At 38.7% G+C, this 22,315-nt stretch overlaps 1 protein-coding gene across 1 annotated transcript in view; it reads right to left on the minus strand.

Moving 5' to 3' along the window:
* The window catches only part of LOC138366193 (cytochrome P450 9e2-like), an 83,980-nt gene that overhangs the window by 25,608 nt on the left and 36,057 nt on the right, over positions 1–22,315 (minus strand). Inside the window, exons 3-4 of the mRNA XM_069326919.1 lie at positions 21,430–22,309; positions 4,477–4,695 (exon numbers count right to left, since the gene is read on the minus strand). Coding sequence (XP_069183020.1) covers positions 4,477–4,695; positions 21,430–22,309 — 1,099 coding nt within the window. The remainder of the gene's footprint in view (positions 1–4,476; positions 4,696–21,429; positions 22,310–22,315) is intronic.

Raw genomic sequence — 22,315 nt, forward strand, 5'->3', positions numbered from 1 at the left:
TAGATTATGGATAAAGTTAGTTATGAACAGTGTTGGTAAGAAATATTAGGTTGACTACGAGAATTACTTTGATGTAGGTTTGCGAATAAAACTGCGTGACTAAATTTGTTGAGGGAACTGTATTGCTGTTGATAATACTTGGCAAAGAACTAGCTACTGAACAGAAGAAACAATGGAATATTTTATTTAAAAGATCATGTAAGAGAATGTGTTGAACATATTGAGAACATGACAAAGAACATGTAAAAGAATGCGAAGAACATAGTGAACATATGGGGAACACAGAAAACATATAAGAAAAGCTGATGAACACAGTGAACATAAGGGAAATAAGAACTTAAAGAGAACTTGAAAACATGATAAGGAGAATAGGGAATACAAAGAAAGAACAATGAACTTTTGAAGAACAAAGAGAGTATGACAAAGAATGTAGAAAACACGTAAGTGAAGGTGATAAACGAAGTGATCTTGTAAGGAACATGAACTTGTAGAGGAACATGAATATTGACAAAAAACACAAAAAATATGGAAGAAGCATGAATATTGAATATAAAAGTTGTAAAGAGAACATGCGATGAACATGAAAACATAGTAAATATGACTAGAATTTGTAGAGAACATCATGAGACTAAGAGAAAGATCACAGAAAAAATGGAGATACTTGTGAAAATATGAACTGAATGGGCTGTGAACATTTGAAGAACATGGAGTGAACATGGAAAACATGGATGAGAATACGAAGAACACAGTGAATATAGAGAAAATATGGAAATACAGTACGATTATTGAAGGTTTGGATAAGTTGGGGATGAGAAGGTAAGGGAGGGAAAGGGTAAGGTGAGATTTTTGACCGTGTGATTATTGCTTACTTGGCTAAACAAAAGGTATTGAAGGTAAGGTGTTATATGACCGTGTGAATATTACATAGCTGAGTACAAAAAGGGTATTAAAGGCCATAATGTTTACTTCTGATAGACTGGCGAGGGAATTGATCTGAAATAATTTTGATGAACATTGAACTAAGTGAAGAACATGAGTTGGAACTCGGTAATTTCTGTTTGATTTATTTGCAAGGGGATCTGAAAATGTAGTTGAGTGTTTAAATCTCTGGGGATTTGGACTGCTAGTAGTGAATTTACAGGAGTGAACATGGACAGAGGACAATAGCTAGAGTTCGGTAACACTATTTTTCTTTATTTACTTAGTTAGAAGTATGATGGGTTTAAATTTCAGGAAAATTAGTGGAATAATAACGAAGATACGAGAGGGAATTAAGGTGGGGGACGAGAGCTGGAGCTCGGTAACTAAATTGTCGTATTGTACTATGTTTGAAATATAGCGGGTATTATTTTTAGGAAAATTAGGCTGTTATTAAAGAAGGTAAGGGGATAAACTAAGGCTGAGGACAAGAGCTGGAGCTCAGTGACTAACTTGATCTTATTTACTGTGTATAAAATACAGAGGGTATAAGTTTCAGGGAAATTAATTAGGTATTAACGAAGATGCGGGAGGGAACGAAGGCTGAGGACAGGAGCTAGAACTCGGTAATTATTCGGATCTTATTTACTACATCTGAAATAAAACTGTTAAAAATTTAAGGGGGATTGGACTGTTAGTAAAAATGTTATGAGAGTGGGTTAAGGCAGGAACAGAAGCTAGAGCTCGCTTACTGTCTCGGTTTGATTTACTACATCTGATATATGACTGTTTAAAATTTCAGGAAAATTGATAGATTAATATTGAGACTACTCTTATAAATGTGGACTCTTAACAAATTTTGGTCTGGAAACGGTCTCTGATGAAAATTGGTCTCTGAATATTTCTGGCCTTAAACTGGACTCTGCCTAATTTTCGATCATTACTGGATTCTGACAATATTTGAATTTCCTAAATAAGAACTCTTTAAGAACACAGGTGTGAGTAAAACTGAAATATTTTGGTCTCCAAGTGGACTCTGACTACTTTTCGGTCTTTAAGGGACTCCGTTAAAATTTGGTCTTCTATGGACTCTGCATAATTTTCGGTCATTACTGGACTCTGAATATTTTCGGGTTCAAACTGGAATCTGAATATTTTTGGGCATAAATTTGACTCTGAATAATTTCTGTCTATAGCTGGACTCAGATGAAATTTGAGCTTAAACTGGACTCTGAATTTCTGACTACAACTGGACTCTGTTCAATTTCGGTAAAAACTGGGCTCTGATGAATTTCTGTCTGAAAATGGACTCTGACGAATTTTGCTCACAAAGTGGACTCTGAATAATTTAGGTCAACAACTGGACTCCTGTTAATTTTTCAGGATAAAACTGGACTCTTGACGAATTTTTGGTCTTTACTGGCCTTTGATGAAATTTGAGCTTTAAACTGGTCTCTGACTAATTTTCTGTCTTTACAGGAGAAACAGCTGTAAAAGCATATAAAAACTAAAACTTACTGTTAAGATGTCCGTTTTCCTTATTCTCAGTAATACGAAAGCTAACTTTACCCTGACTTTTATAACAAACTTCTATGAAATTATTTTCTCATAAGAACTCTTAACAAACTTCTAAGATCTCAGAAATTATTTTTCTCATAAAAACTCTTAACAAACTTCTAAGATCTCGGAAATTACTTTTCCCATAAGAACTCTTAACAAACTTCTTGGATCTCGGAAATTATTTTTCTCATAAGAAATCCTTAACAAACTTCTATTAACATATTCTCTAAAAATGGTCTTTGAAAAAATGTGCGATTTTGAAATCAGACACAGTTTGTCCAAAGAGTTTACCTGGAACCCCTGTGACACAAACACGATATTTCTAAATTTTTCTATAAAATTTTCTTACTTATTTTCTCCCATAAGAACTCTTAACAAACTTCTAAAATCTCAGAAATTATTATTCTCATAAGAATTCCTTAATTCCAAATCAGTAACTGCCCAAATTAACCTGAAACCCCTGACACCTTAAACACGATATTTCTAAATTTACCTGAAAACCCTCTGCCATAAACACGATATTTCCCCGCGACAAAATATCGTCTTTACGCCGTCATCCCTACTACTGACAGACGATCATTGGTGCTGTGATCACGGTACTGTGTACATTTAGGGGTGATACTGGACGGCAGAGGTTTGAATCATGACCGGGTCAAAGAGTTCTTAGTGATCTATGGCTTGTGCATTCATGCAGCTTTCTCACACACACACACACACACATACACACATATATATATATATATATATATATATATATATATATATATATATATATATATATATATATATATATATATATATATATATATATATATATATTGTGACGGTAAAGTGTTGGAGTGTTGATGTTTGGCTGTTTTCAATAGCAGGGGGCAATGCCTCTTCACATTTACAGAAAAAAAACAGCTTGCCTGTTTGTCTGTGGTAAGGTAATGGGAAGACACACAAAACACAAAGTATAAACAATGAAATTTTAATTACTCTAGAAAACAAGATATGAATAAAGACAATCCCTTGGCTTACATAAAATTCAAAACAAGTCAACAAACAAAACAACATGAATAATTAATGCATGTAAAATTTACTCTGAAATAAAATGAAGTGCAGAATAATAGTAATATTAATCAGGTGCTGAGAATACTGGCTTCAGCTGCCACCTCCCTTAGTACACGACAGCGAGAGCTTTGTCTACCAGCGAGAGATGTCAACTCCAAAGAGCACAGAGATATACTGAGGAGTACGGCGTGTGCTGGCCCAGACGTCGACTCAGGTAGTGGCGTGAGTGCAGGTGCGGTGACACACCAGCCAATCAGGAGCAAGCAGGCGGAGGATGGATAGTTTGCTCGTTGATGGAGGGCGGGAGCCAGTGTGTCTGGTGGTGCAAGGTACGCTTTGCTTCCTGGGCAAAACGTTTGGCGATACTGGTGGACGTATCTTCAATATAATATCTTGTACTTGAATGACGTGAATTATGTAGGGAAGAGCAGGCTCAATCTCTCTTGAAAGAGATTATCGTCACAATATATATATATATATATATATATATATATATATATATATATATATATATATATATATATATATATATATATATATATATATATATATATATATATATATATATATATATATATATATTGATAGAATGTACAATTAGTGAGTATAATTTGGTTCTATTCCTTTTATTGAGTCTGGAAAAAATTAAGTTAAAAAAAGTAAATATTCCTAGGCTTAGGAATATATCATATGCTATATATGTACTATATTAGGCCTCTGATAGCGTGTATTAGGCCTGTGATGTTTAGATAAGGTTACGTTTTATTAGCAACATAAATACAAAACCTTTTCCTGTTTTTTCAAATAAAATAATACCACGTTCTACTTTCTAATTCTCCGTTATGCAAACGTAGGTACGATGATCCAAATGGTTACTATAAATATTATCAAAACAAGAGGATGGACTGACTCCAACAACATTCAAAAGAAGCTTCAGCTCACCCATGAGACAAGCGTCGAGAAACTTGGCTTCCATGATGCTGTGGTAGGTAATGTTGCCATGTTCCTCAACTATCTGCTGCATCTCCTGGCGGAGACGTTGCTGGTGTATGGGGTTCTTAGCCAGCAGAAAGGACGTCATGGCCAGAGTGGAGGCTGTTGTGTCGTAGCCGGCGACCAGGAACAACACACTCTGGGCCACAATTAATCTGTCCGTCAGCACTGGAATATAATATATAAATCATGGCTAATTATGGTTAATTTCGTTATGGATTAATATGAATGAAGCATGAAGCAATGAATGACACTCGATTAGTGGCCAGGGTTCAACAGACGTCCTTCAATCGATGAATTAAACTCCAGTGATGCAACTAGTTCTGACTCTCCTGGGTTATTATTGATGGGAGGAACGTGGGGAGGAAAGGCGGAGAACACTTCTCCCAAAAATTAATCGAAATTCAGGTAAAAGACGACGTGGATCTGGGGTCCATACCTGCCTTGGCCCATTAAATTAGGACAGATTCATGCAGGTGTGTGAACTGTGAGATGAATCAAGAACAGAAGAAGTCTGCAACGGCGAAAGTTCAAAATAATGGAAGATAAAAGTGATGCAATAGGTTAATGCTTGATAGTTATAAATTAAAATTATAATGAAGATTGGAATGGAGTTAATGTTGAAACAACCAGAATGATAAGACGTTAAATAAATAAATGAGAATTCTTGTTAATGAAAAATGGTGAAGCGCAATGAAAGATGTCTCATAGTGAAGGTCAATGAATTTTTGTGTGAAAATCAAAATTAAAATAGCAACGGTGGCGATTATTGTCACATATGCACTCTACTATGATGTTAGTTGTAATGTTGTCACATGTGCAGCGTTCTATGATGTTAGTTGTAATGTTGTCACATGTGCAGCGTTCTATGATGTAAGTTGTAATGTTGTCACATGTGCATCTTACTGTGATGTAATTGGTAATGTTGTCACATCTGCACCATGCTATAATAAAAGGGTAAATGTTGTTCTATACTGGTATGTGTTACAGCAAGTGATATACTCTTCTCTTGTCAATAAAATCTTTCTCCCCTATAAATAATCCACAAGCCCCTTAATATGGGAATTTGGAAAAGGGAATAATAATCTAATTTCGTTACGTATAAAGAAAAGAATGAACCCAAATTTTATGTTATGTTGGTTACATGTTGGGTGAAGGTGAATTAAATGCCCAACCGGGAAGGCAAGATGGCTGACACACCCAGGTAGGAGTATGTGAGCCATCCTAAGCAAACCGGAAGCAGGAGCACTGAGTCTCCAAGAAACTTGGAGTTGTGATTGGGTAGCCACCAGCAGCGCGGCTCATTAGAACACTCCATCGCGTGATATGACACCACCGCCCGCGTCGTGAGCGTGAGAGTCGGTAAACGTAACTGCCCTCCTCGTGCTCGTCGGAGAAGGACGCATCACTTGTCTCTCCAGCAAGAAGCAGCAGTCCAGTTCATGGAGGTGGACACCAGCTAATATAAATCAAGGTCGAAGGCTCCAAGCAACTGTTCAAGGAGTATTCACGAGTGCACAAAGCACGAAAAGTGAAACTTCAAAAGAAGTATAACTTAATCATATGAAAACAACAATACAACTGACCACGGTCAGAGGGAAGAGGCACACGCATACACACGACCGGAATGAACATATTCCAAGGTAAGAACTGTACAATTCATACAAAACATACCCAGCTCAGTCGCAGTTAGCAAGGAGGGGTAGACACCTCCGAACCTTGCAAAAAAAACGCACTCACACTAAAGGCCCCATATACCAAGGAAAAAGACAGCACATTGGAAAAGAAAAATTCATGGCAATACTGAAGGCAACGTTGGACACCGCCTAACAGCAGGACAAGGAAGGCTGGTCGTCCAACTCACGGGCCAAAAAAACAGACCAGTATAATAAAAACCACACTCAGCCAACTCACTCAAACATCCAAACAAATCAACAGAAGATTAGAACACACACACAATCAATCAAAGGTTGAGATGCAGCCCCCAACTCACGCCCGAGATTACAGAACAACGACTAACGTCGCCGCCAGCTAAACCCTACAACACTTGAGCAGCAGCAATATAATCTGCCGTGAACCATCGAGCAAGTATCCTCAGAAACTACCGCAGCATCCACCGCATCGTGTTTTGCAGCCTACCTTTCAAGAACCCCAATAGCTGAGCCACACCACACCATACCCTTCTAACCTACTAACCCCCAAACAAATAATGTAATCTGACACCAACACTCTTCAAGTGTTTAGAATTCCATAAATTTCCCTCGGAAACGACAATAAGAAAACTTCAGCAAATCTCCCTGCAAATCAGACCCACATAAGGTACCCCGAAGCCAGTCCACCAAACATGAAACCCGCTGAGAAAACTAAAACTCATGAAGTTCGAACTCACTCTCACCACAATAGGCACAACAATCCGAGCCCACAATACCTATCATAAACAACCGCGCATTGATAGCTAGAGTCTCATGAAGAAATCAATACATCAACTCCCTTTGTTTAGGGGCGAGGAACAGGTCCCTCAGAGCACCCCACACCTCCCCCCAGTCAAATAACGGGTACAACCCTTCCACTGTGTGAGCCACACGACCTAAAAACACCCGATACACCTCCTGACATGTACTCAGGAGACCTGAGACCTTCGGTCATTCAGTGACCGAAGAATGAGTACCATATAGAAGTACACCGGTGTGGTGACGAAAGACTGTAAGATCCCGTCCCGACAGACTGTACCCCCATAAGATAATGCACCCGAATTGAACTGAAAAACATAGACAAGGAAATGAGACCATCCTCCAACGCGAGCCTCCTACGAAAGGTCACCCAAAAATATCATCCATCGACTTCATATACACGCATTTACCAGACCAATCCCACCCTCCTCCAGACCCTGACACAAGGAGGACTACCAAACCGGGTGGTAGCAGCCTCACCACACAACGATACACAATCCTCCCCAAATCCAGCGGATGTTCCCTGCTCAAAGGGATAAAATAAGCTAAATACCAGACCTTAGAAAGAACCCGACAATTCACAATAAGTGCCCGCTTTAAATCGTCACGATCCTCTTGGACAGCATCTCCACTGCCGCCTCCACTGAACGAGAGACCGCCCTCCCTTCCAATTATGTGAACAGACCACACCACCTTCAGCCATGATAACTCCCATTACTCCCTAGCAGCCCAGCACCCCAACCCCATAATACAAGAATTCAGATGGTTGATGACAGCTCACGTGGCCAACTCAAAAGTATGCATTTGGGAGAACAGTTTTCCTAGCTAACTTTTAAACTATGTGCTAGAGTGCACATTAGGACAGGAGTGCACCAGGCTGCATTGGTTCTAGAATCCGTAATTATTTCAAGAAACATCTCGTGTTTAGAGTTTATGTGTGGCGTAGGCTCTTAGGTTTCCAGTGAGGCTACGATGGCCGTCGTAGCCACACTATGAGTAAAGGTACATTGTTAATGATAAAACATTATCATGTTTTACATTAAAGTGTGTACAGTAAGGTGCAGGGTGAAGCTTTAGAGGGTCAAGAGGGGAGGACCAATGGTCCTCACGGTCTGGCTCCTACTGGGAGGCCATGATGCCAGCCCAAGGTCATGTGACGAGAGGAAGCTCTGTAAGTGGTGCAGGTACCATTGGCTGCTTCCCACCTTGCTCTCTGATTGGTCAAGTCAAAGACAGAGCCGGAGAAGTGCGCGAACACAGGTTCAAGTCTCTCGCAGGAGTGGAGTGTTGTCAGTTTCTTGATGATCCTGGTTTCGGTGGTGTGGTGATGTCAATCTGTGAGGATGTCGAGGTGTTGGTCCATGCGAGTACGGAGGTCTTCGTCGATGTTGCTGTTCCTCCATTGGTTTGCAGCGTGGAGTAGTTGCGTTTTGCTGTCTTCGATATCATTTTCTGCCTTAAGTATCTGATGTCGAATCAAATCTTGGCATACTCGCATCGACCAACACCTCGGCATCCTCACAGATCGACATCACTACAGCACTGAAATCAGGATAGTCAAGAAACTGACAACATTATTTGGAGGACCTATTGCGATTCCACGACCCAGAGATGGCTTCTTAAACCTTGCTGGAATCAACCTCAATGAGGACCAAATTACTCTCTTGAATCTGGGTATAACCTGTCACGTTATGTCCAGACCGAGTGAGATGGCCCGGAAAGTGGAGTTGGAAATCCTATTGGACGATATATTCGACCTCGAGAAGCAAAAGAAGGTTACCACTAAAGACACTTTGCAAGCAGAACTTATTGCAGAAGGAGGAAAGTTTCGAGGTAAATACAAAACCACCATACTGTCCCCCGAGCTCAAAGCAGCAGCTAAGAGCCTTCGTGAGAACAAGGAGATAGTCATTAGGAGAGGTGACAAGTCGCCAATATACGTAATTCTTAAAAAAGACAAATATCTGGCAAAAATGAACCTCATACTCTCTGACCAAACTAAATTCCAAAGGGTAACGAAGGACACTACAGCCGAATTGAAAACGAAGGTAAACAGATTGATCGAAACTGTGAACGCCAGGAAATCCGGACTCCACCTGCCAAAAGTTGTTGGGGAATACAAATCTGGGTATGCCTATGGAAATGTCAAGACCCACAAGAAAGGAAACCCTCTTCGGCCAATCATTAGCCAGATACCCACACCCACATACAGACTGGCTAAGCGACTCAACGGGTTTCTGCCTCCTTACGTACCCTGTGCTTTCAGCTTGAAGTCTCCCAAGGAATTTGTCGACTTACTGTGCGGGGATAAGAGACTTGTTGGATGTGGAGTCACTATTTACCAACGTACCTGTGGACGAAACAATCGAGATGATAGCAGACAGAGTGTATCGTGACCCGGCTTGCGCTCCTCCTGACATGCCAGAAAGCATACTGAGGAAACTACTCCAAGCCTGCACTAAAGAGGCACCCTTCGTGAGCCCAGATTGGCACATGTATAAGCAAGTAGATGGGGTCGCCATGGATGTCCTGTTTGCGAACTTCTACATGGGCACCATCGAGCAGAGGGTCTTAGTTGACATGGGCTTGAAACCTTCCACATACTGCAGGTATGTTGACGACATTTTTACACAGGTACCTGATGCCAAATGTCTACAGCAGCTGAAGGAAGCATTTGAGCAGAATTCTGTGTTGAGTTTCACGTACGAGATGGAGAACAATGGGAAGCTGCCCTTTCTGGATGTAACAGTCACGGAAAAAAGCGGAGGCTTCCATACTGCAGTCTATCTTGAGGTTATCTTGAGATGATTTCGGGGCTTTAGTGTCCCCGCGGCCCGGTCCTCGACCAGGCCTCCACCCCCAGGAAGCAGCCTGTGACAGATGACTAACTCCCAGGTACCTATTTACTGCTAGGTATCAGGGGCATAGGGTGAAAGAAACTCTGCCCATTGTTTGTCGCTGGCGCCTGGGATCGAACCCAGGACCACAGGATCACAAGTTCAGCCTGCTGTCCGCTCGGTCGACCGGCTCCCCTACACAAAAGAAACAAACAGGAATGTGCCTCAGTGCCAATAGTGACTGCCCAGATAGGTACAAGAGGAGTGTTGCCAATGCTTACGTCGACCATGCTCTAAGCCACGGCTCAGGATGGAAAGAAGTCGATGAAGAACTCTGTAGGCTAAGGCAAGTCCTAGTCAACAACGGCTTCTCTAACTGTTTCGTTGAAGACATCATAAAAAGAAAGGAAAAACGCCATGCAACTTTTGAAGAGTCAACCAACACAACACCTGTACCCCCAATTAGACTATTTTTCAGGAACTTCTTTTCGACGGCTCATAAAACGGAGGAAAGGGTCCTGAAAGATACTGTTGATAGGAACGTCATCCCTACAGACAAAAAACAGAAAATACAATTGATAATTTATTATAAAACCAAAAAAACAGCCAATCTACTCATGAAAAACTCGCCAGACACCAAGCAGAACGCTTTGACCGACAAACGTCGTCTATGCCTTTAAATGCTCACTTGGGGACTGTAAGCCCCAAAGAACTCCGTATATAGGCAAGACAACAACCTCTCTTTCTAGGCGACTAACAATGCATAAGCAACAGGGAGCCATCAAAGAACACATAATTTCTTCTCACAACCAGACCATCACCAGAGAATGCTTAACAAACAACACATAAATCATCGATAGGTACGGCGATAGCAGGCGGCTTGACATCTGCGAGGCACTACACATCAAAAAGTCAACACCAGCAATCAACAGCCAATTAAAGCACAACTATATTCTACCTACTTCAAGACCCCGAACCAATAAGGAAGCAGCAAGAGGAAGTATGGGCCAATAGACCTTCTGCAGTTACTTGTATTCATATGTTCACTTATCCAATTTATACCCATTGTTTTGTGTTCTGTCTTGTGTTAGTCACCTCACCCAAAACTTTTGAACCATATCACCTCATCCAGTAGAGCATAAGTACGAAGAATTTGTGTGTAAATTAAGTCTTTGAAAATTGATTACGAATTACGAAATGCGTTCAGGCGTCAGACAATTAAAAAATGAATTTTGGAGAATTGCTATTTATATTATCACCGACAGTGAAGAAAAACATAAGAAATATTCAGAAGATTTGCATTAGAATTATTAATCTTACCTGTTCGGGCATATTCAACAACATATGTTTACAAGAAAGACTACTACCAATATATATGTATATATGTATATACATATATATATATATATATATATATATATATATATATATATATATATATATATATATATATATATATATATATATATATATGTGTGTATGTCGTACCTAGTAGCCAGAACGCACTTCTCGGCCTACTATGCAAGGCCCGATTTGCCTAATAAGCCAAGTTTTCCTGAAATAATATATTTTCTCTAATTTTTTTCTTATGAAATGATAAAGCTACCCATTTCATTATGTATGAGGTCAATTTTTTTTATTATAGTTAAAATTAACTTAGATATATGACCGAACCTAACCAACCCTACCTAACCTAATCTAACCTATCTTTATAGGTTAGGTTAAGTTAGGTAGCCTAAAAAGTTAGGTTAGGTTAGGTTAGGTAGGTTAGGTAGTCGAAAAACAATTAATTCATGAAAACTTGGCTTATTAGGCAAATCGGGCCTTGCATAGTAGGCTGAGAAGTGCGTTCTGGCAATTAGGTACGACATATATATATATATATATATATATATATATATATATATATATATATATATATATATATATATATATATATATATATATATATATATATATATATATATATATATATATACAACCTAAGAACACTTTCCCACCAGGAGATTCGAACCCTAGCCAGCACAGAAGCCTTACAGCAACTGGCATAACTGGTACGCCTTTAACCCACTGCACCACAGCTCAGACCCTTAAAAGAGATTGTAATTTTGGAGTATTTCACCTCCAAAGATCACCACCTCCCAAGGGCAACTAGAGCATAGTGAGGGGCTACTCACATTCTTTCATCAAATTTCTGTTAATATGGGAGAACTCTGTGTCTATGCTTAATGCACAACTTGCCTAAACACGCAAGAGAGATTATACACCCTTAGAACACTTTCCCACCAGGAGATTCGAACCCTAGCCAGCACGGAAGCCTTACAGCAACTGGCATAACTGGTATGCCTTTAACCCACTGCACCACAGCTCAGACCCTTAAAAGAGATGGTAATTTCGGAGTATTTCACCTCCAAAGATCACTACCTTCCAAGGGTATCTAGAACATAGTGAGGGGCTACTCACGTTCTTTCATCATATTCCTGCTAATATGGAAGAACTCTGTGTCTATGCTTAATGCACAACTTGCCTAAACACGCAAGAGAGATTATACAACCTTAGAACACTTTCCCACCAGAAGATTCGAATTCTAGCCAGCACAGAAGCCTTGCAGCAACTGGCATAACTGGTATGTCTTTAACCCACTGCACCACAGCTCAGACCCTTAATAGAGATGGTAATTTCGGATTACCATCCGATTTCTCTGGTGATGGTCTGGTTGTGGGAAGAGATTATATATTCCTTAATGTAGCCCTGTTGCTTGTTCGATTAAGGAACATATAATCTCTTCCCACAACCAGATCATCACCTGAGAAATTTTAGCAAACAACACGGAAATCATCGATAGATACAGCGATAGCTGGCGGGTTGACATCTGCGAGGCACTACACATCAAGAAGTCAACACCAGCAATCAACAGCCAATTAATGCACAACTATATTCTACCCACTTCAAGACTCCGTTCCAGTATAGAAGCATAAAGAAATATGGGCCAATAGGCCCTTTGCAGTTACTTCCATTCCTACCTTCAATTTACCCAATTAATACCCATTGTTTCATGTTCTGTCCGGTGTTGAAAGTTTTGTTCACCTCATCCAAAATTGTTGTAACGTATCACCTCACCCAAAATGCGGGTATAAAATAACAGCTGTTTAAATCATAGCATAGTAAGAACTATGTTTAGTGTTTGCAGGTTATAGTTGTGTGTGTGTAAACTAAAAGTCTTTGAAAATGTAATAAGTTATTACAAAACGCGTTCAAGTGTTAAAATTTGAGTTAAAAGTAACGTAGATATATGACCAAACCTAACCAACCCTACCTAACCTAACCTAACCTAACCTATCTTTACATAACCTAAACTAACATAAATAAATCAATAATTTATGTTCTTAATATAATATAATAATATTTAAAATAAACTAATAGGAAACAATATATTGAGAATAAAGAAAATCACTCGGCCTATTAGGCAAATCAGGCCTTGCATAATAGGCCGAGAAGTGCGTTCTGGCTACTAGGTACGACATATGTATATATATATATATATATATATATATATATATATATATATATATATATATATATATATATATATATATATATATATATATATATATATATATTAGTATATTTTGGTAGCAGTCTTTCCTGTAGACATATATTATTAAATATGACCAAAAAAGTAAGATTAATAATTCTAACACGAATTTTCTCTATCTATCTTATGTTTCTTTTCACTGTTGATGGTAATTCAAAGATCAATTCTCCAAAATTCATTTTTATTTCTAGTCTGACGCGACACTTGAGCGCGTTTTGTAAACCTTATTACATTTTCAAAGACTTTAGTTTACAAACACACATCTGAAACTGAATAGAGCTTTACACATCTTCGAGGTTTATATCTACATTTGGGTGAGGTGGATGAGGTGAAAAACGAACTTTCAACAATGGGTATTCAATGGGTATTAAATTCCAACACAAGACAGAACACGAAACAATGGGTATTGAATGGGTATTAAATTCAAACACAAGACAGAACACGAAACAATGGGTATTGAATGGAAGTAATTGTAGAAAGCCTATTGGTCCATATTTCTTGATGCTTCTATATTGGAGCGGAGTCTTGAAGTGGGTAGAATATAGTTGTGCATTAATTGGCTGTTGATTGCTGATGTTGACTTCTTGATGTGAAGTGCCTCGCAGACGTCAAGCCGCCTGCTATCGTTGTATCTATCGATGATTTCTGTGTTGTTTGCTAAGATTTCTCTAGTGATGGTTTGTTTGTGGGAAGAGATTATATGTTCCTTAATGGAGCCCTGTTGCTTATGCATCGTGATGTTGTTGTCTTGCCTATATAGTTTTTTTTAGGCTTACAGTCCCCAAGAGGGCATTTGAAGGCATAGACGACGTTGGTCTCTTTTAAAGCGTTCTGCTTTGTGTCTGGAGAGTTTCTCATGAGTAGGCTGGCCGTTTTTCTGGTTTTATAGTAAATCGTCAGAGGTGGTACCCCCCTATATATAATATATATATATATATATATATATATATATATATATATATATATATATATATATATATATATATATATATATATATATATATTATTATTATTAAATATGACCGAAAAAGTAAGATTAATAATTCTGACACGAATTTTCTCAATCTTTCGTACATTTCTTTTCACTGTTGGTGGTAATTCAAAAATCAATTCTCCAAAATTCCTTTTTACTTCTAGTCTGACGCGACACTTAAGCGCGTTTCGTAAAACTTATTACATTTTCAAAGACTTTAGTTTACACATGCACAACTGAATAGAACTTACACATCTCCGATTTGTTTATATCTACATTTGAGTGAGGTGGATGGGGTCAGGTGGTATTAATAGGGTATTAAATTCATCAACACAAGACAGAACACGAAACAATGGGTATTGAATGGAAGTGATTGTAGAAAGCCTATTGGTCCATATTTCTTGATGCTTCTATATTGGAGCGGAGTCTTGAGGTGGGTAGAATATAGTTGTGCATTAATTGGCTGTTGATTGCTGGTGTTGAATTGCTCAATTCTAAAGCAATGTCACACAAAATAATTAAAAAAAAATTAAGGAAATTCAATTTATCAATGAAATCGTAAACATTGAAATGAAATTGTAACATATTTAGTATAGCGTGTGTTGCTCTTATGTGCAACAGACGGCGCTGTTTTTTAAGAAAAAAAATATTTTTACCTGTGTGGCATATATACTTATACTTACAAAATGAAGGGCATGGTAAACAACACAGTTCAATTCCAATGCAAAGTCACACAAAATGATTAAATCAAAATGAAAATAAATCAAAATCTATGCAAATTTAATTTGTCAATGCCACCAGAAATTTGAAATGGAATCATAACATATTTAATATAGCGTGTTGCTATTACATGTAATAGATGGACCTGTTTTAAAAAAATAATTTTTTATTTCTAAAAAATAGAAAAAAATATTAAAAAAAAAATGTTTTTATCTGTACAGATGTGGTATATATATATAGTAGGTATAGAAAAACACTCGCCGTTTCGAATGTAACATAGTGTCAAAATTTCAAAGTAATCAGTGAAGAACTTTTGGATATTAAAGCGTGTGTTGCTCTTACGTCCAACAGATGACGCTGTCTTTCAGAAAAAGCATAGTTTTTCTTGTCACAGGTGATGCATGTATATAGTAGGTATATAAAAACACGCGCCTATTCGAATGCAACGTTGTGTCAAAGTTTCAAAGTAATTGGTAAAGAAGTTTCGAAGAATTCCCTCACATGAAAAACAGTTTTTATAAAAAAAACATTTTTTTTCCCGTCACAGACGTGACATCTAAATAGTATGTATATAAAAATCCGCTCGGATGCGAATGGAACGTTGTGTGAAAAATTAATAGCAATCGAGGAAGAAGTTTCGGAGATTTGCGATTTTGAACAAACAAACATTTCCATTTTTATTTATATAGATATATACTGAAGAGGGTACGTAACCTCTATCAGGTATATTCATGTAGATTTTGCATATTCAGTACTAATAATTTACCTTGGTTACAACTGTTCTAATACTAAATCCCAGGACCAAAACATGGCATACGTAAACTTATATTATTAAGCCTCTGCTATGGAAATACTTTAAGGCCAGAGAACGAACAATATTCGTTAAAAATATAAAAGTTCTGATATATTCCAACAAAATCTCACGCTATTTGGCATTACAGTAGTTAAAAATTCACTCAAATCTATATAAATCTATATAAATAAAAATGTAAATGTTCGTTTGTTCAAAATCGTTAATCTCCGAAAGTTCTTCACCGATTGCTTTGAAATCTTCAAAACCACTTTACCGATTGCTTTTAATTTTTTACACAACGTTGCATTCGAATAGGCGCATATTTTTATATATCTACTATATACATATTTTTGTATTAAACAGTGCCATCTGTTGGACGTAAGAGCAACACATGTTGTAATCTTCGATAGTTCTTCACCGATTGCTTTGAAATTTTGACACAACGTTCCATTCGAATATATGCATGCTTTTATATACCTACTATATACATGTCACGTCTGTGACAGGTAAAAACCATGCTTTAAAAAAAAACAGCGACATCTGTTGCATGTAATGGCTAAACACGTCATACTTAACATGTTACGATTGCATTTCAATGTTTCCGATTGCATTAATTAAGGAAATTTTCATAGATTTCGATTTATTTTAATTTTGATTTAATTATTTTGTTTGACATTGCGTTGAAATTGAGCTGTGTTGTCTACCATACTGTTCATTACATGAGTATAGTTTACTTGATTATTTTTCAATTTTTTTTATTTCGTTTTTTAACTGTTTTTCCTATTTTTTAATTGATGGGAATATCAGATCATTTGATGTTCCCAATTTTCTGATTGGAACATCAGATCATTTGGGAATACATCAGCCGAGGGAGTGGGGAATGGTGGGAAGGGTGAGGGGACAGGAGTGGGGGATGGTGGGAAGGACGAGTGGACAGGGAATCTCTTGAGGTTATCTTGAGATGATTTCGTGGCTTTTTAGTGCCCCCGCGGCCCGGTCCTCGACCAGGCCTCCACCCCCAGGAAGCAGCCCGTGACAGCTGACTAACACCCAGGTACCTATTTTACTGCTAGGTAACAGGGGCATAGGGTTAAAGAAACTCTGCCCATTGTTTCTCGCCGGCGCCTGGAATCGAACCCAGGACCACAGGATCACAAGCCTAGCTTGCTGTCCGCTCGGCCGACCGGCTCCCGGGGAGGGGGTAATGGGGAGGGGACGAAGAGACTGCACAGTTGGGGATGGTGGGGACGGAAGAACGGTGAATGGTGAGGAGGACAATGGGACAGGGGAGTAGGGGAAGGTAAGGAGGAAGAGGGAGAAAGGGGAGGGTGGAATGGTAGGTAGGACGAGGGGATGGGAGTAGGGGATGGTGGAGGAAGACGAGGGGACAGGGAAGGGGGTAATGCTGGGGAGGACGAGGGGACGGAGGGGTTGGGGATAATGAGGACGAAGGGACAGGGGAATGGAGAATGGTGAGAAGGACAGGGGGATAGGGGAGGGGGGGAAATGGTTGGGAGGATGAGGGGATGCTTCCACTACACAGAAGGGGCGTAACTGGCCCACCTCTCGCAGTGTTCAAGAGAGAGCTGGATAAGCACCTCCAAAGGATACCTGTTCAACCAGGCTGTGATTCATAGGTCAGGCTACGAGCAGCCGCGTCCAATAGCCTGGTTGACCAGTCCAGCAACCAGGAGGCCTGGTCGACGACCGAGCCGCGGGGAGGCTGAGCCCAGGAAGCACCTCAAGGTAACCTCAGTGTTTGGGAGAGGGGGAGATGGTGGGGAGGACAAGGAGACGGGGCAGTGAGGAATGGTGGGGAGGATGAGAAGACGGGGGACGGGCGGAATGCTGGGGAGGATTGGGAGACAGGGGAAGGTTACTGTGGCTCAACAATGCGTGGCCGGGTACTGCCAGTATGTTAATAAATATATTTTCTACGAATATATTTACTCATATATCCGGGTGATGTGCCAACCCGCCCGTACAGTGGGAAGTGAGAGCACCTGGTCATAACGGTCGTTATGATTGCTTGATAATAATCGGATTTATGTCAGAAAAGTAGGAAAAATAGGCATTTATAATATTAAGTTTATGTATTGGCAACTAGTCTGTGTGTTTGGGAGGTGGTGAGTGTGGCCACATGGCTCGGTCAGTGAGCCAGCAAAATAATAATAATTATGTGAATATATATATATATATATACAGTAAATATGTGATTTTTTTTCTTTAATTTCACAAGATACTGACCTAAAACTTTTACATTTTAGAGTACGAATGCCCAGCAAAATATATTAAAGCCTACATCAAAATCCATAAAGTAGAACGATCCTATTAATTGTCAAAAACTTCACCTTCAGTGTTCTTGGTGAACATGATTTTCAACTTTGAAAAATCCTTCTAAGTTTAGTATCTGATCGATTACCCTATTTTGTAATTATTATATATATATAGTTCTTTGTTCTAAAAATCCTAAGTTTTTTCCATAAATGCAAAAACATTGAGCTATAAATTATTTGCTTCTAATTTTGACACGTTTGAAAGGCAACATGCAAATTATTTTTGCACCAATCTATACTCGCAAACTAAATTCTATAATATAGCAAATGAAAATCATATGCTAGTCTCAGACCATAAGGACAAATAATACAATTGGTGATATTTTTAACTTTTAAATTATAATTTTAAAATTAAAAAAATCGATTTTTGGTTTGATTACTACATAAATGTAATAGAAATACTTATTTATAATCAAATAGTATTCTCAGTATATTCTATGCATATTCCATGGAATATAAATACGTGATTTATTATGTATTATTTATTATTATATTATGTATCATGAATTAGTGAATGACCTGATTTCTGCTCTGTCCCTATGAAAACACTGATAATAATGATAGAGATTAAATTGTCTTCCACACTTCCATGGAAATAAATATTTCATTCACTTGGGCTCTCTGAAACTCGAACAGCAGAACCCACGCATGAGAGGCCGAAGCTCTATCGACGTGACAACCCATCCTCGACTTAAGTCCATTACATTCAGCAGTCGACCCCACTGACGCATTCATAAATTTTTACATGCTGTACATTAAAAACGGGATTTTCCTCAAATATAAATTAATATTATGATATATTGGCACAGTGTGCATATACATAGGCATAGGTTAGGTTAGGTTAGCTATTTAGGTTCTGTTGGCGATTATTTGCATTTGTAGTACATAGGTGAAGCATTTACAGCGTTGTGGTTCGAACAAAATTCGGCAATGAAGCACTTGTTCCGGAAGTGTTTATTAGTAAACATGAAGTATTGAGGAACATAATGTTTACTACATAAATGTAAAAGAAATACTTATATATAATCCAATATTATTATCAGCATATTCAATTCATATTCCTTGGAATATAAATACGTGATTTAATGTTTTGGTGACATTGTTAAAGTAAAGTTATTACCTGTTGTTGTGAATGTCTTGGTGACAGTGCTATTTTGTATTTCTTTACGTGTGTAAAATTGTTGTACTGGAGAAGGGATTTGATACTGTAAGTGGCGAGTACAGTAAGTGCCAAGAGTGTTCACGAAGTGTTCAGTTAGTTCACGTTTGTTCATGACCTTTCCAGTGGATCGAGACTGTTGTGTCTGTTACACCTGTGAGAGTAGTAGGTACAGATTCCTGCTGCCAGGAGGTGTTTTAACAGTGGTTGAGGTGACACTCTTGAGTAACGTAACTAATGTGGGTCACTGTGTATTAGTATATGAGTTATTGAATAAATTAATTTTTTTGTTACACGTGCCTTTGATGTCTTTCCTCATTTTAAAGTACTGCCCCCATTACTGATTCAAATTTCTATTTGTCATTGTCATTAATTTGAGTTGGCTCGGGATCTAGCCCAGAGCCTGAAGCACTGAATACAAAATTCAGTGTGAGGACCCATCCGCTGCCTGTTAGATTTGCTTGCAAGCAAGTGGCAGATCGAATGATCTGTATGTGGAAGGTCTGGTAATGCTTATGGAATAGAATACTGCCCTGGTCTTCATCTCCACCTGAAATACCTAGATTTAGGCATCTTGCTCACACTTTCAGAGTGTATTCATTTGTTTGTCAAAGGCAAACATTCGAATCCACATACCAATAACCAGTAATTTCACATCTGTCACTCAGCGGGTTGCTAGAGTCTGTGAAGATGGGGGGGGGTTATAATCTCACATCTGGCGCCCAACGTGGGGCTAGACTTGTTGGGAACCTTTTACGCTCACATGCAAGACATTTTTATAAACATCAGATAAAGATGAGTTAAGCAGCATCCACTTGATATCGTTAAAACGGCAGGTCTGAATACAAAAAAAAGATCTAGGAGTCATGAACAGTTTAGCGCCACAACCCAATAATCAATGCAGAAATATTCAGAAAAGGTAGAAAAGATTCAGGGATTTAGTTCCAGAAGAGTTAGCATCGACACCACTCATGATATGAGAAAATCTGTAGGAGCAGTGAGGAGGGTTCGAACTTATGCGGTGGATATTCCCACATATACACACTTCTAGCGTGAGAAAATCCGGACAGTCACTTTAGTGTGACTTTCAATACGCTCTGTGAATTAAAAGAGGAGCGTCAGAGGTAGAACAAGTCCTAGATGACAGAGCAAGAGTGTATGGGGGGAGGGGATTGCGTGAAAATCCCTTACTAGCTTCAGTAGAAGCCTTAGGAAATCCTTGTGTTCAATAGAATTCCAGGTTGTAATCCTTAACCATCTCATGGTCTAGTTGCTAGATGCGTGTGCGTGGGAATACCCACCGCACCAGTTCAAACCCTCATCACTGCTCCTACGGATTTTCTTTTTGGCACAGTCACGTTAGTGTGATTACTCTCTGTGTATTATGATATTCTTCAGCTATATCATGCTCTTGTAAGACTATCTAGATTATGCAGCTAAATATTTGTCAGAATACTAAAGAACGAATACTGATTCACTTGAACGAGTTCAGAAACAAAGGAGAAAGAAATTTGAAATCTTTGACTTGAAGATAAATGAAGTAATTTTTATATTCATTCTCTACAAAAGTGTAGAGTTAGTGGTGACATGATACAAGTATACAAACGGATAAATGAGTATAACCAAAGAAATATTTATATGGTTGTAAATATATCAGCGCAATATTGAACACGAAACATTGAATATAAATTCAATAAGTTTAGATTAAAGAAAGACCTGGGAACGTACTGGTGTGGAAATAACCTGGAATAAGAATAAGAATAACCTAGGAAAACACTGTTTTAGAAACAGGGTTTGTGGTTTGTAGAACAATATACCGGATAACAAAGTAGAAGTGGAATCATTTAATGTATAGATTAGGTTTATATGTGAATGAGTTTGGGTTGAGATGAATAGATAGCGCTTCTTATGGGTCAAAAGTCCTTCTGCAGTTTCTTTAACTGAAACATTTTTTGATGTTCCTAAAAACAAATTTTTTGTCATTATCAGATACCAGTGGGAGTTTGTGCAGTAAGAGTCAATAATGCAATTGCACCGACCTTTTTTAGATGAAGCTGCGGTGGAGTGGTTCTTGGCTGTTGTCGAGCCGTTGGTAACACTTGAATCATTATCTGTTGCATTCAAATAATATGTAGTTGACGAGTGATCATTGATGGGTGCTGACTCATGGATTGTGGTCCGATTGCTGGCTGCAGTTAAATTTTGGGATCTGGTGGTTGACTGGTTGAGGTCGGTGGATGATTTGTGGGTAGTAGGTGTGGAATGATCTTGTCCAGCTCTTACGTCTAGAAGGAGATCAAGGAAGTCCCCTCGTCTCTGGCCAGCCTTCCTGCCTTTAATAGTTTCCTCAGCCACACCTGTGAAGAATTTCACGGCGGGAGGGTCTATCTTTAATCCCAGAGCGCTATAGAACTTTGGAGAAAGGTTCAAAAGGGTAAATTTCAAAACCCTTATAAATGAAAATGAAAAGAATTGGTCTGCAACTCTAGCAAACTCTGCATCCTCATTCACGAGAGAATTACATTCAATACCAAAAGCACAGGCAGCTATAACGTCCATAGTGAAGCGTCCAAAATTATGTTTCATATCAACATTGGGTTTCTTAACAGCTTCTTTAAGAGACACCGAGACGAGAGCATCAGCCTTGTCACAGATGATGGGGAACATCCCCCGCATCTTGCCTGACGTGAATGTAGGAGACATAACTGACCGCAGGGACTTCCAATCATCTCCAGCTTGGTTACCAAGCATATCGTTCACAATACTTCCTTTTTCCGACAGAAAAGGCCTTCGGTTAACGAAGTGATCAAAGTCCTTAACGAGGATGTTTTTGAGAAGGTCAGGATCTGTAACCATCAGAACTGGACGATGAAACTCGTATAATCCGCAGACTCTAGCACTGCGATACCTGTAGTAAACCTGTAA

This window comes from Procambarus clarkii, chromosome 19 (genome assembly GCF_040958095.1).
Source record: "Procambarus clarkii isolate CNS0578487 chromosome 19, FALCON_Pclarkii_2.0, whole genome shotgun sequence".
Lineage (NCBI taxonomy): Eukaryota > Metazoa > Arthropoda > Malacostraca > Decapoda > Cambaridae > Procambarus > Procambarus clarkii.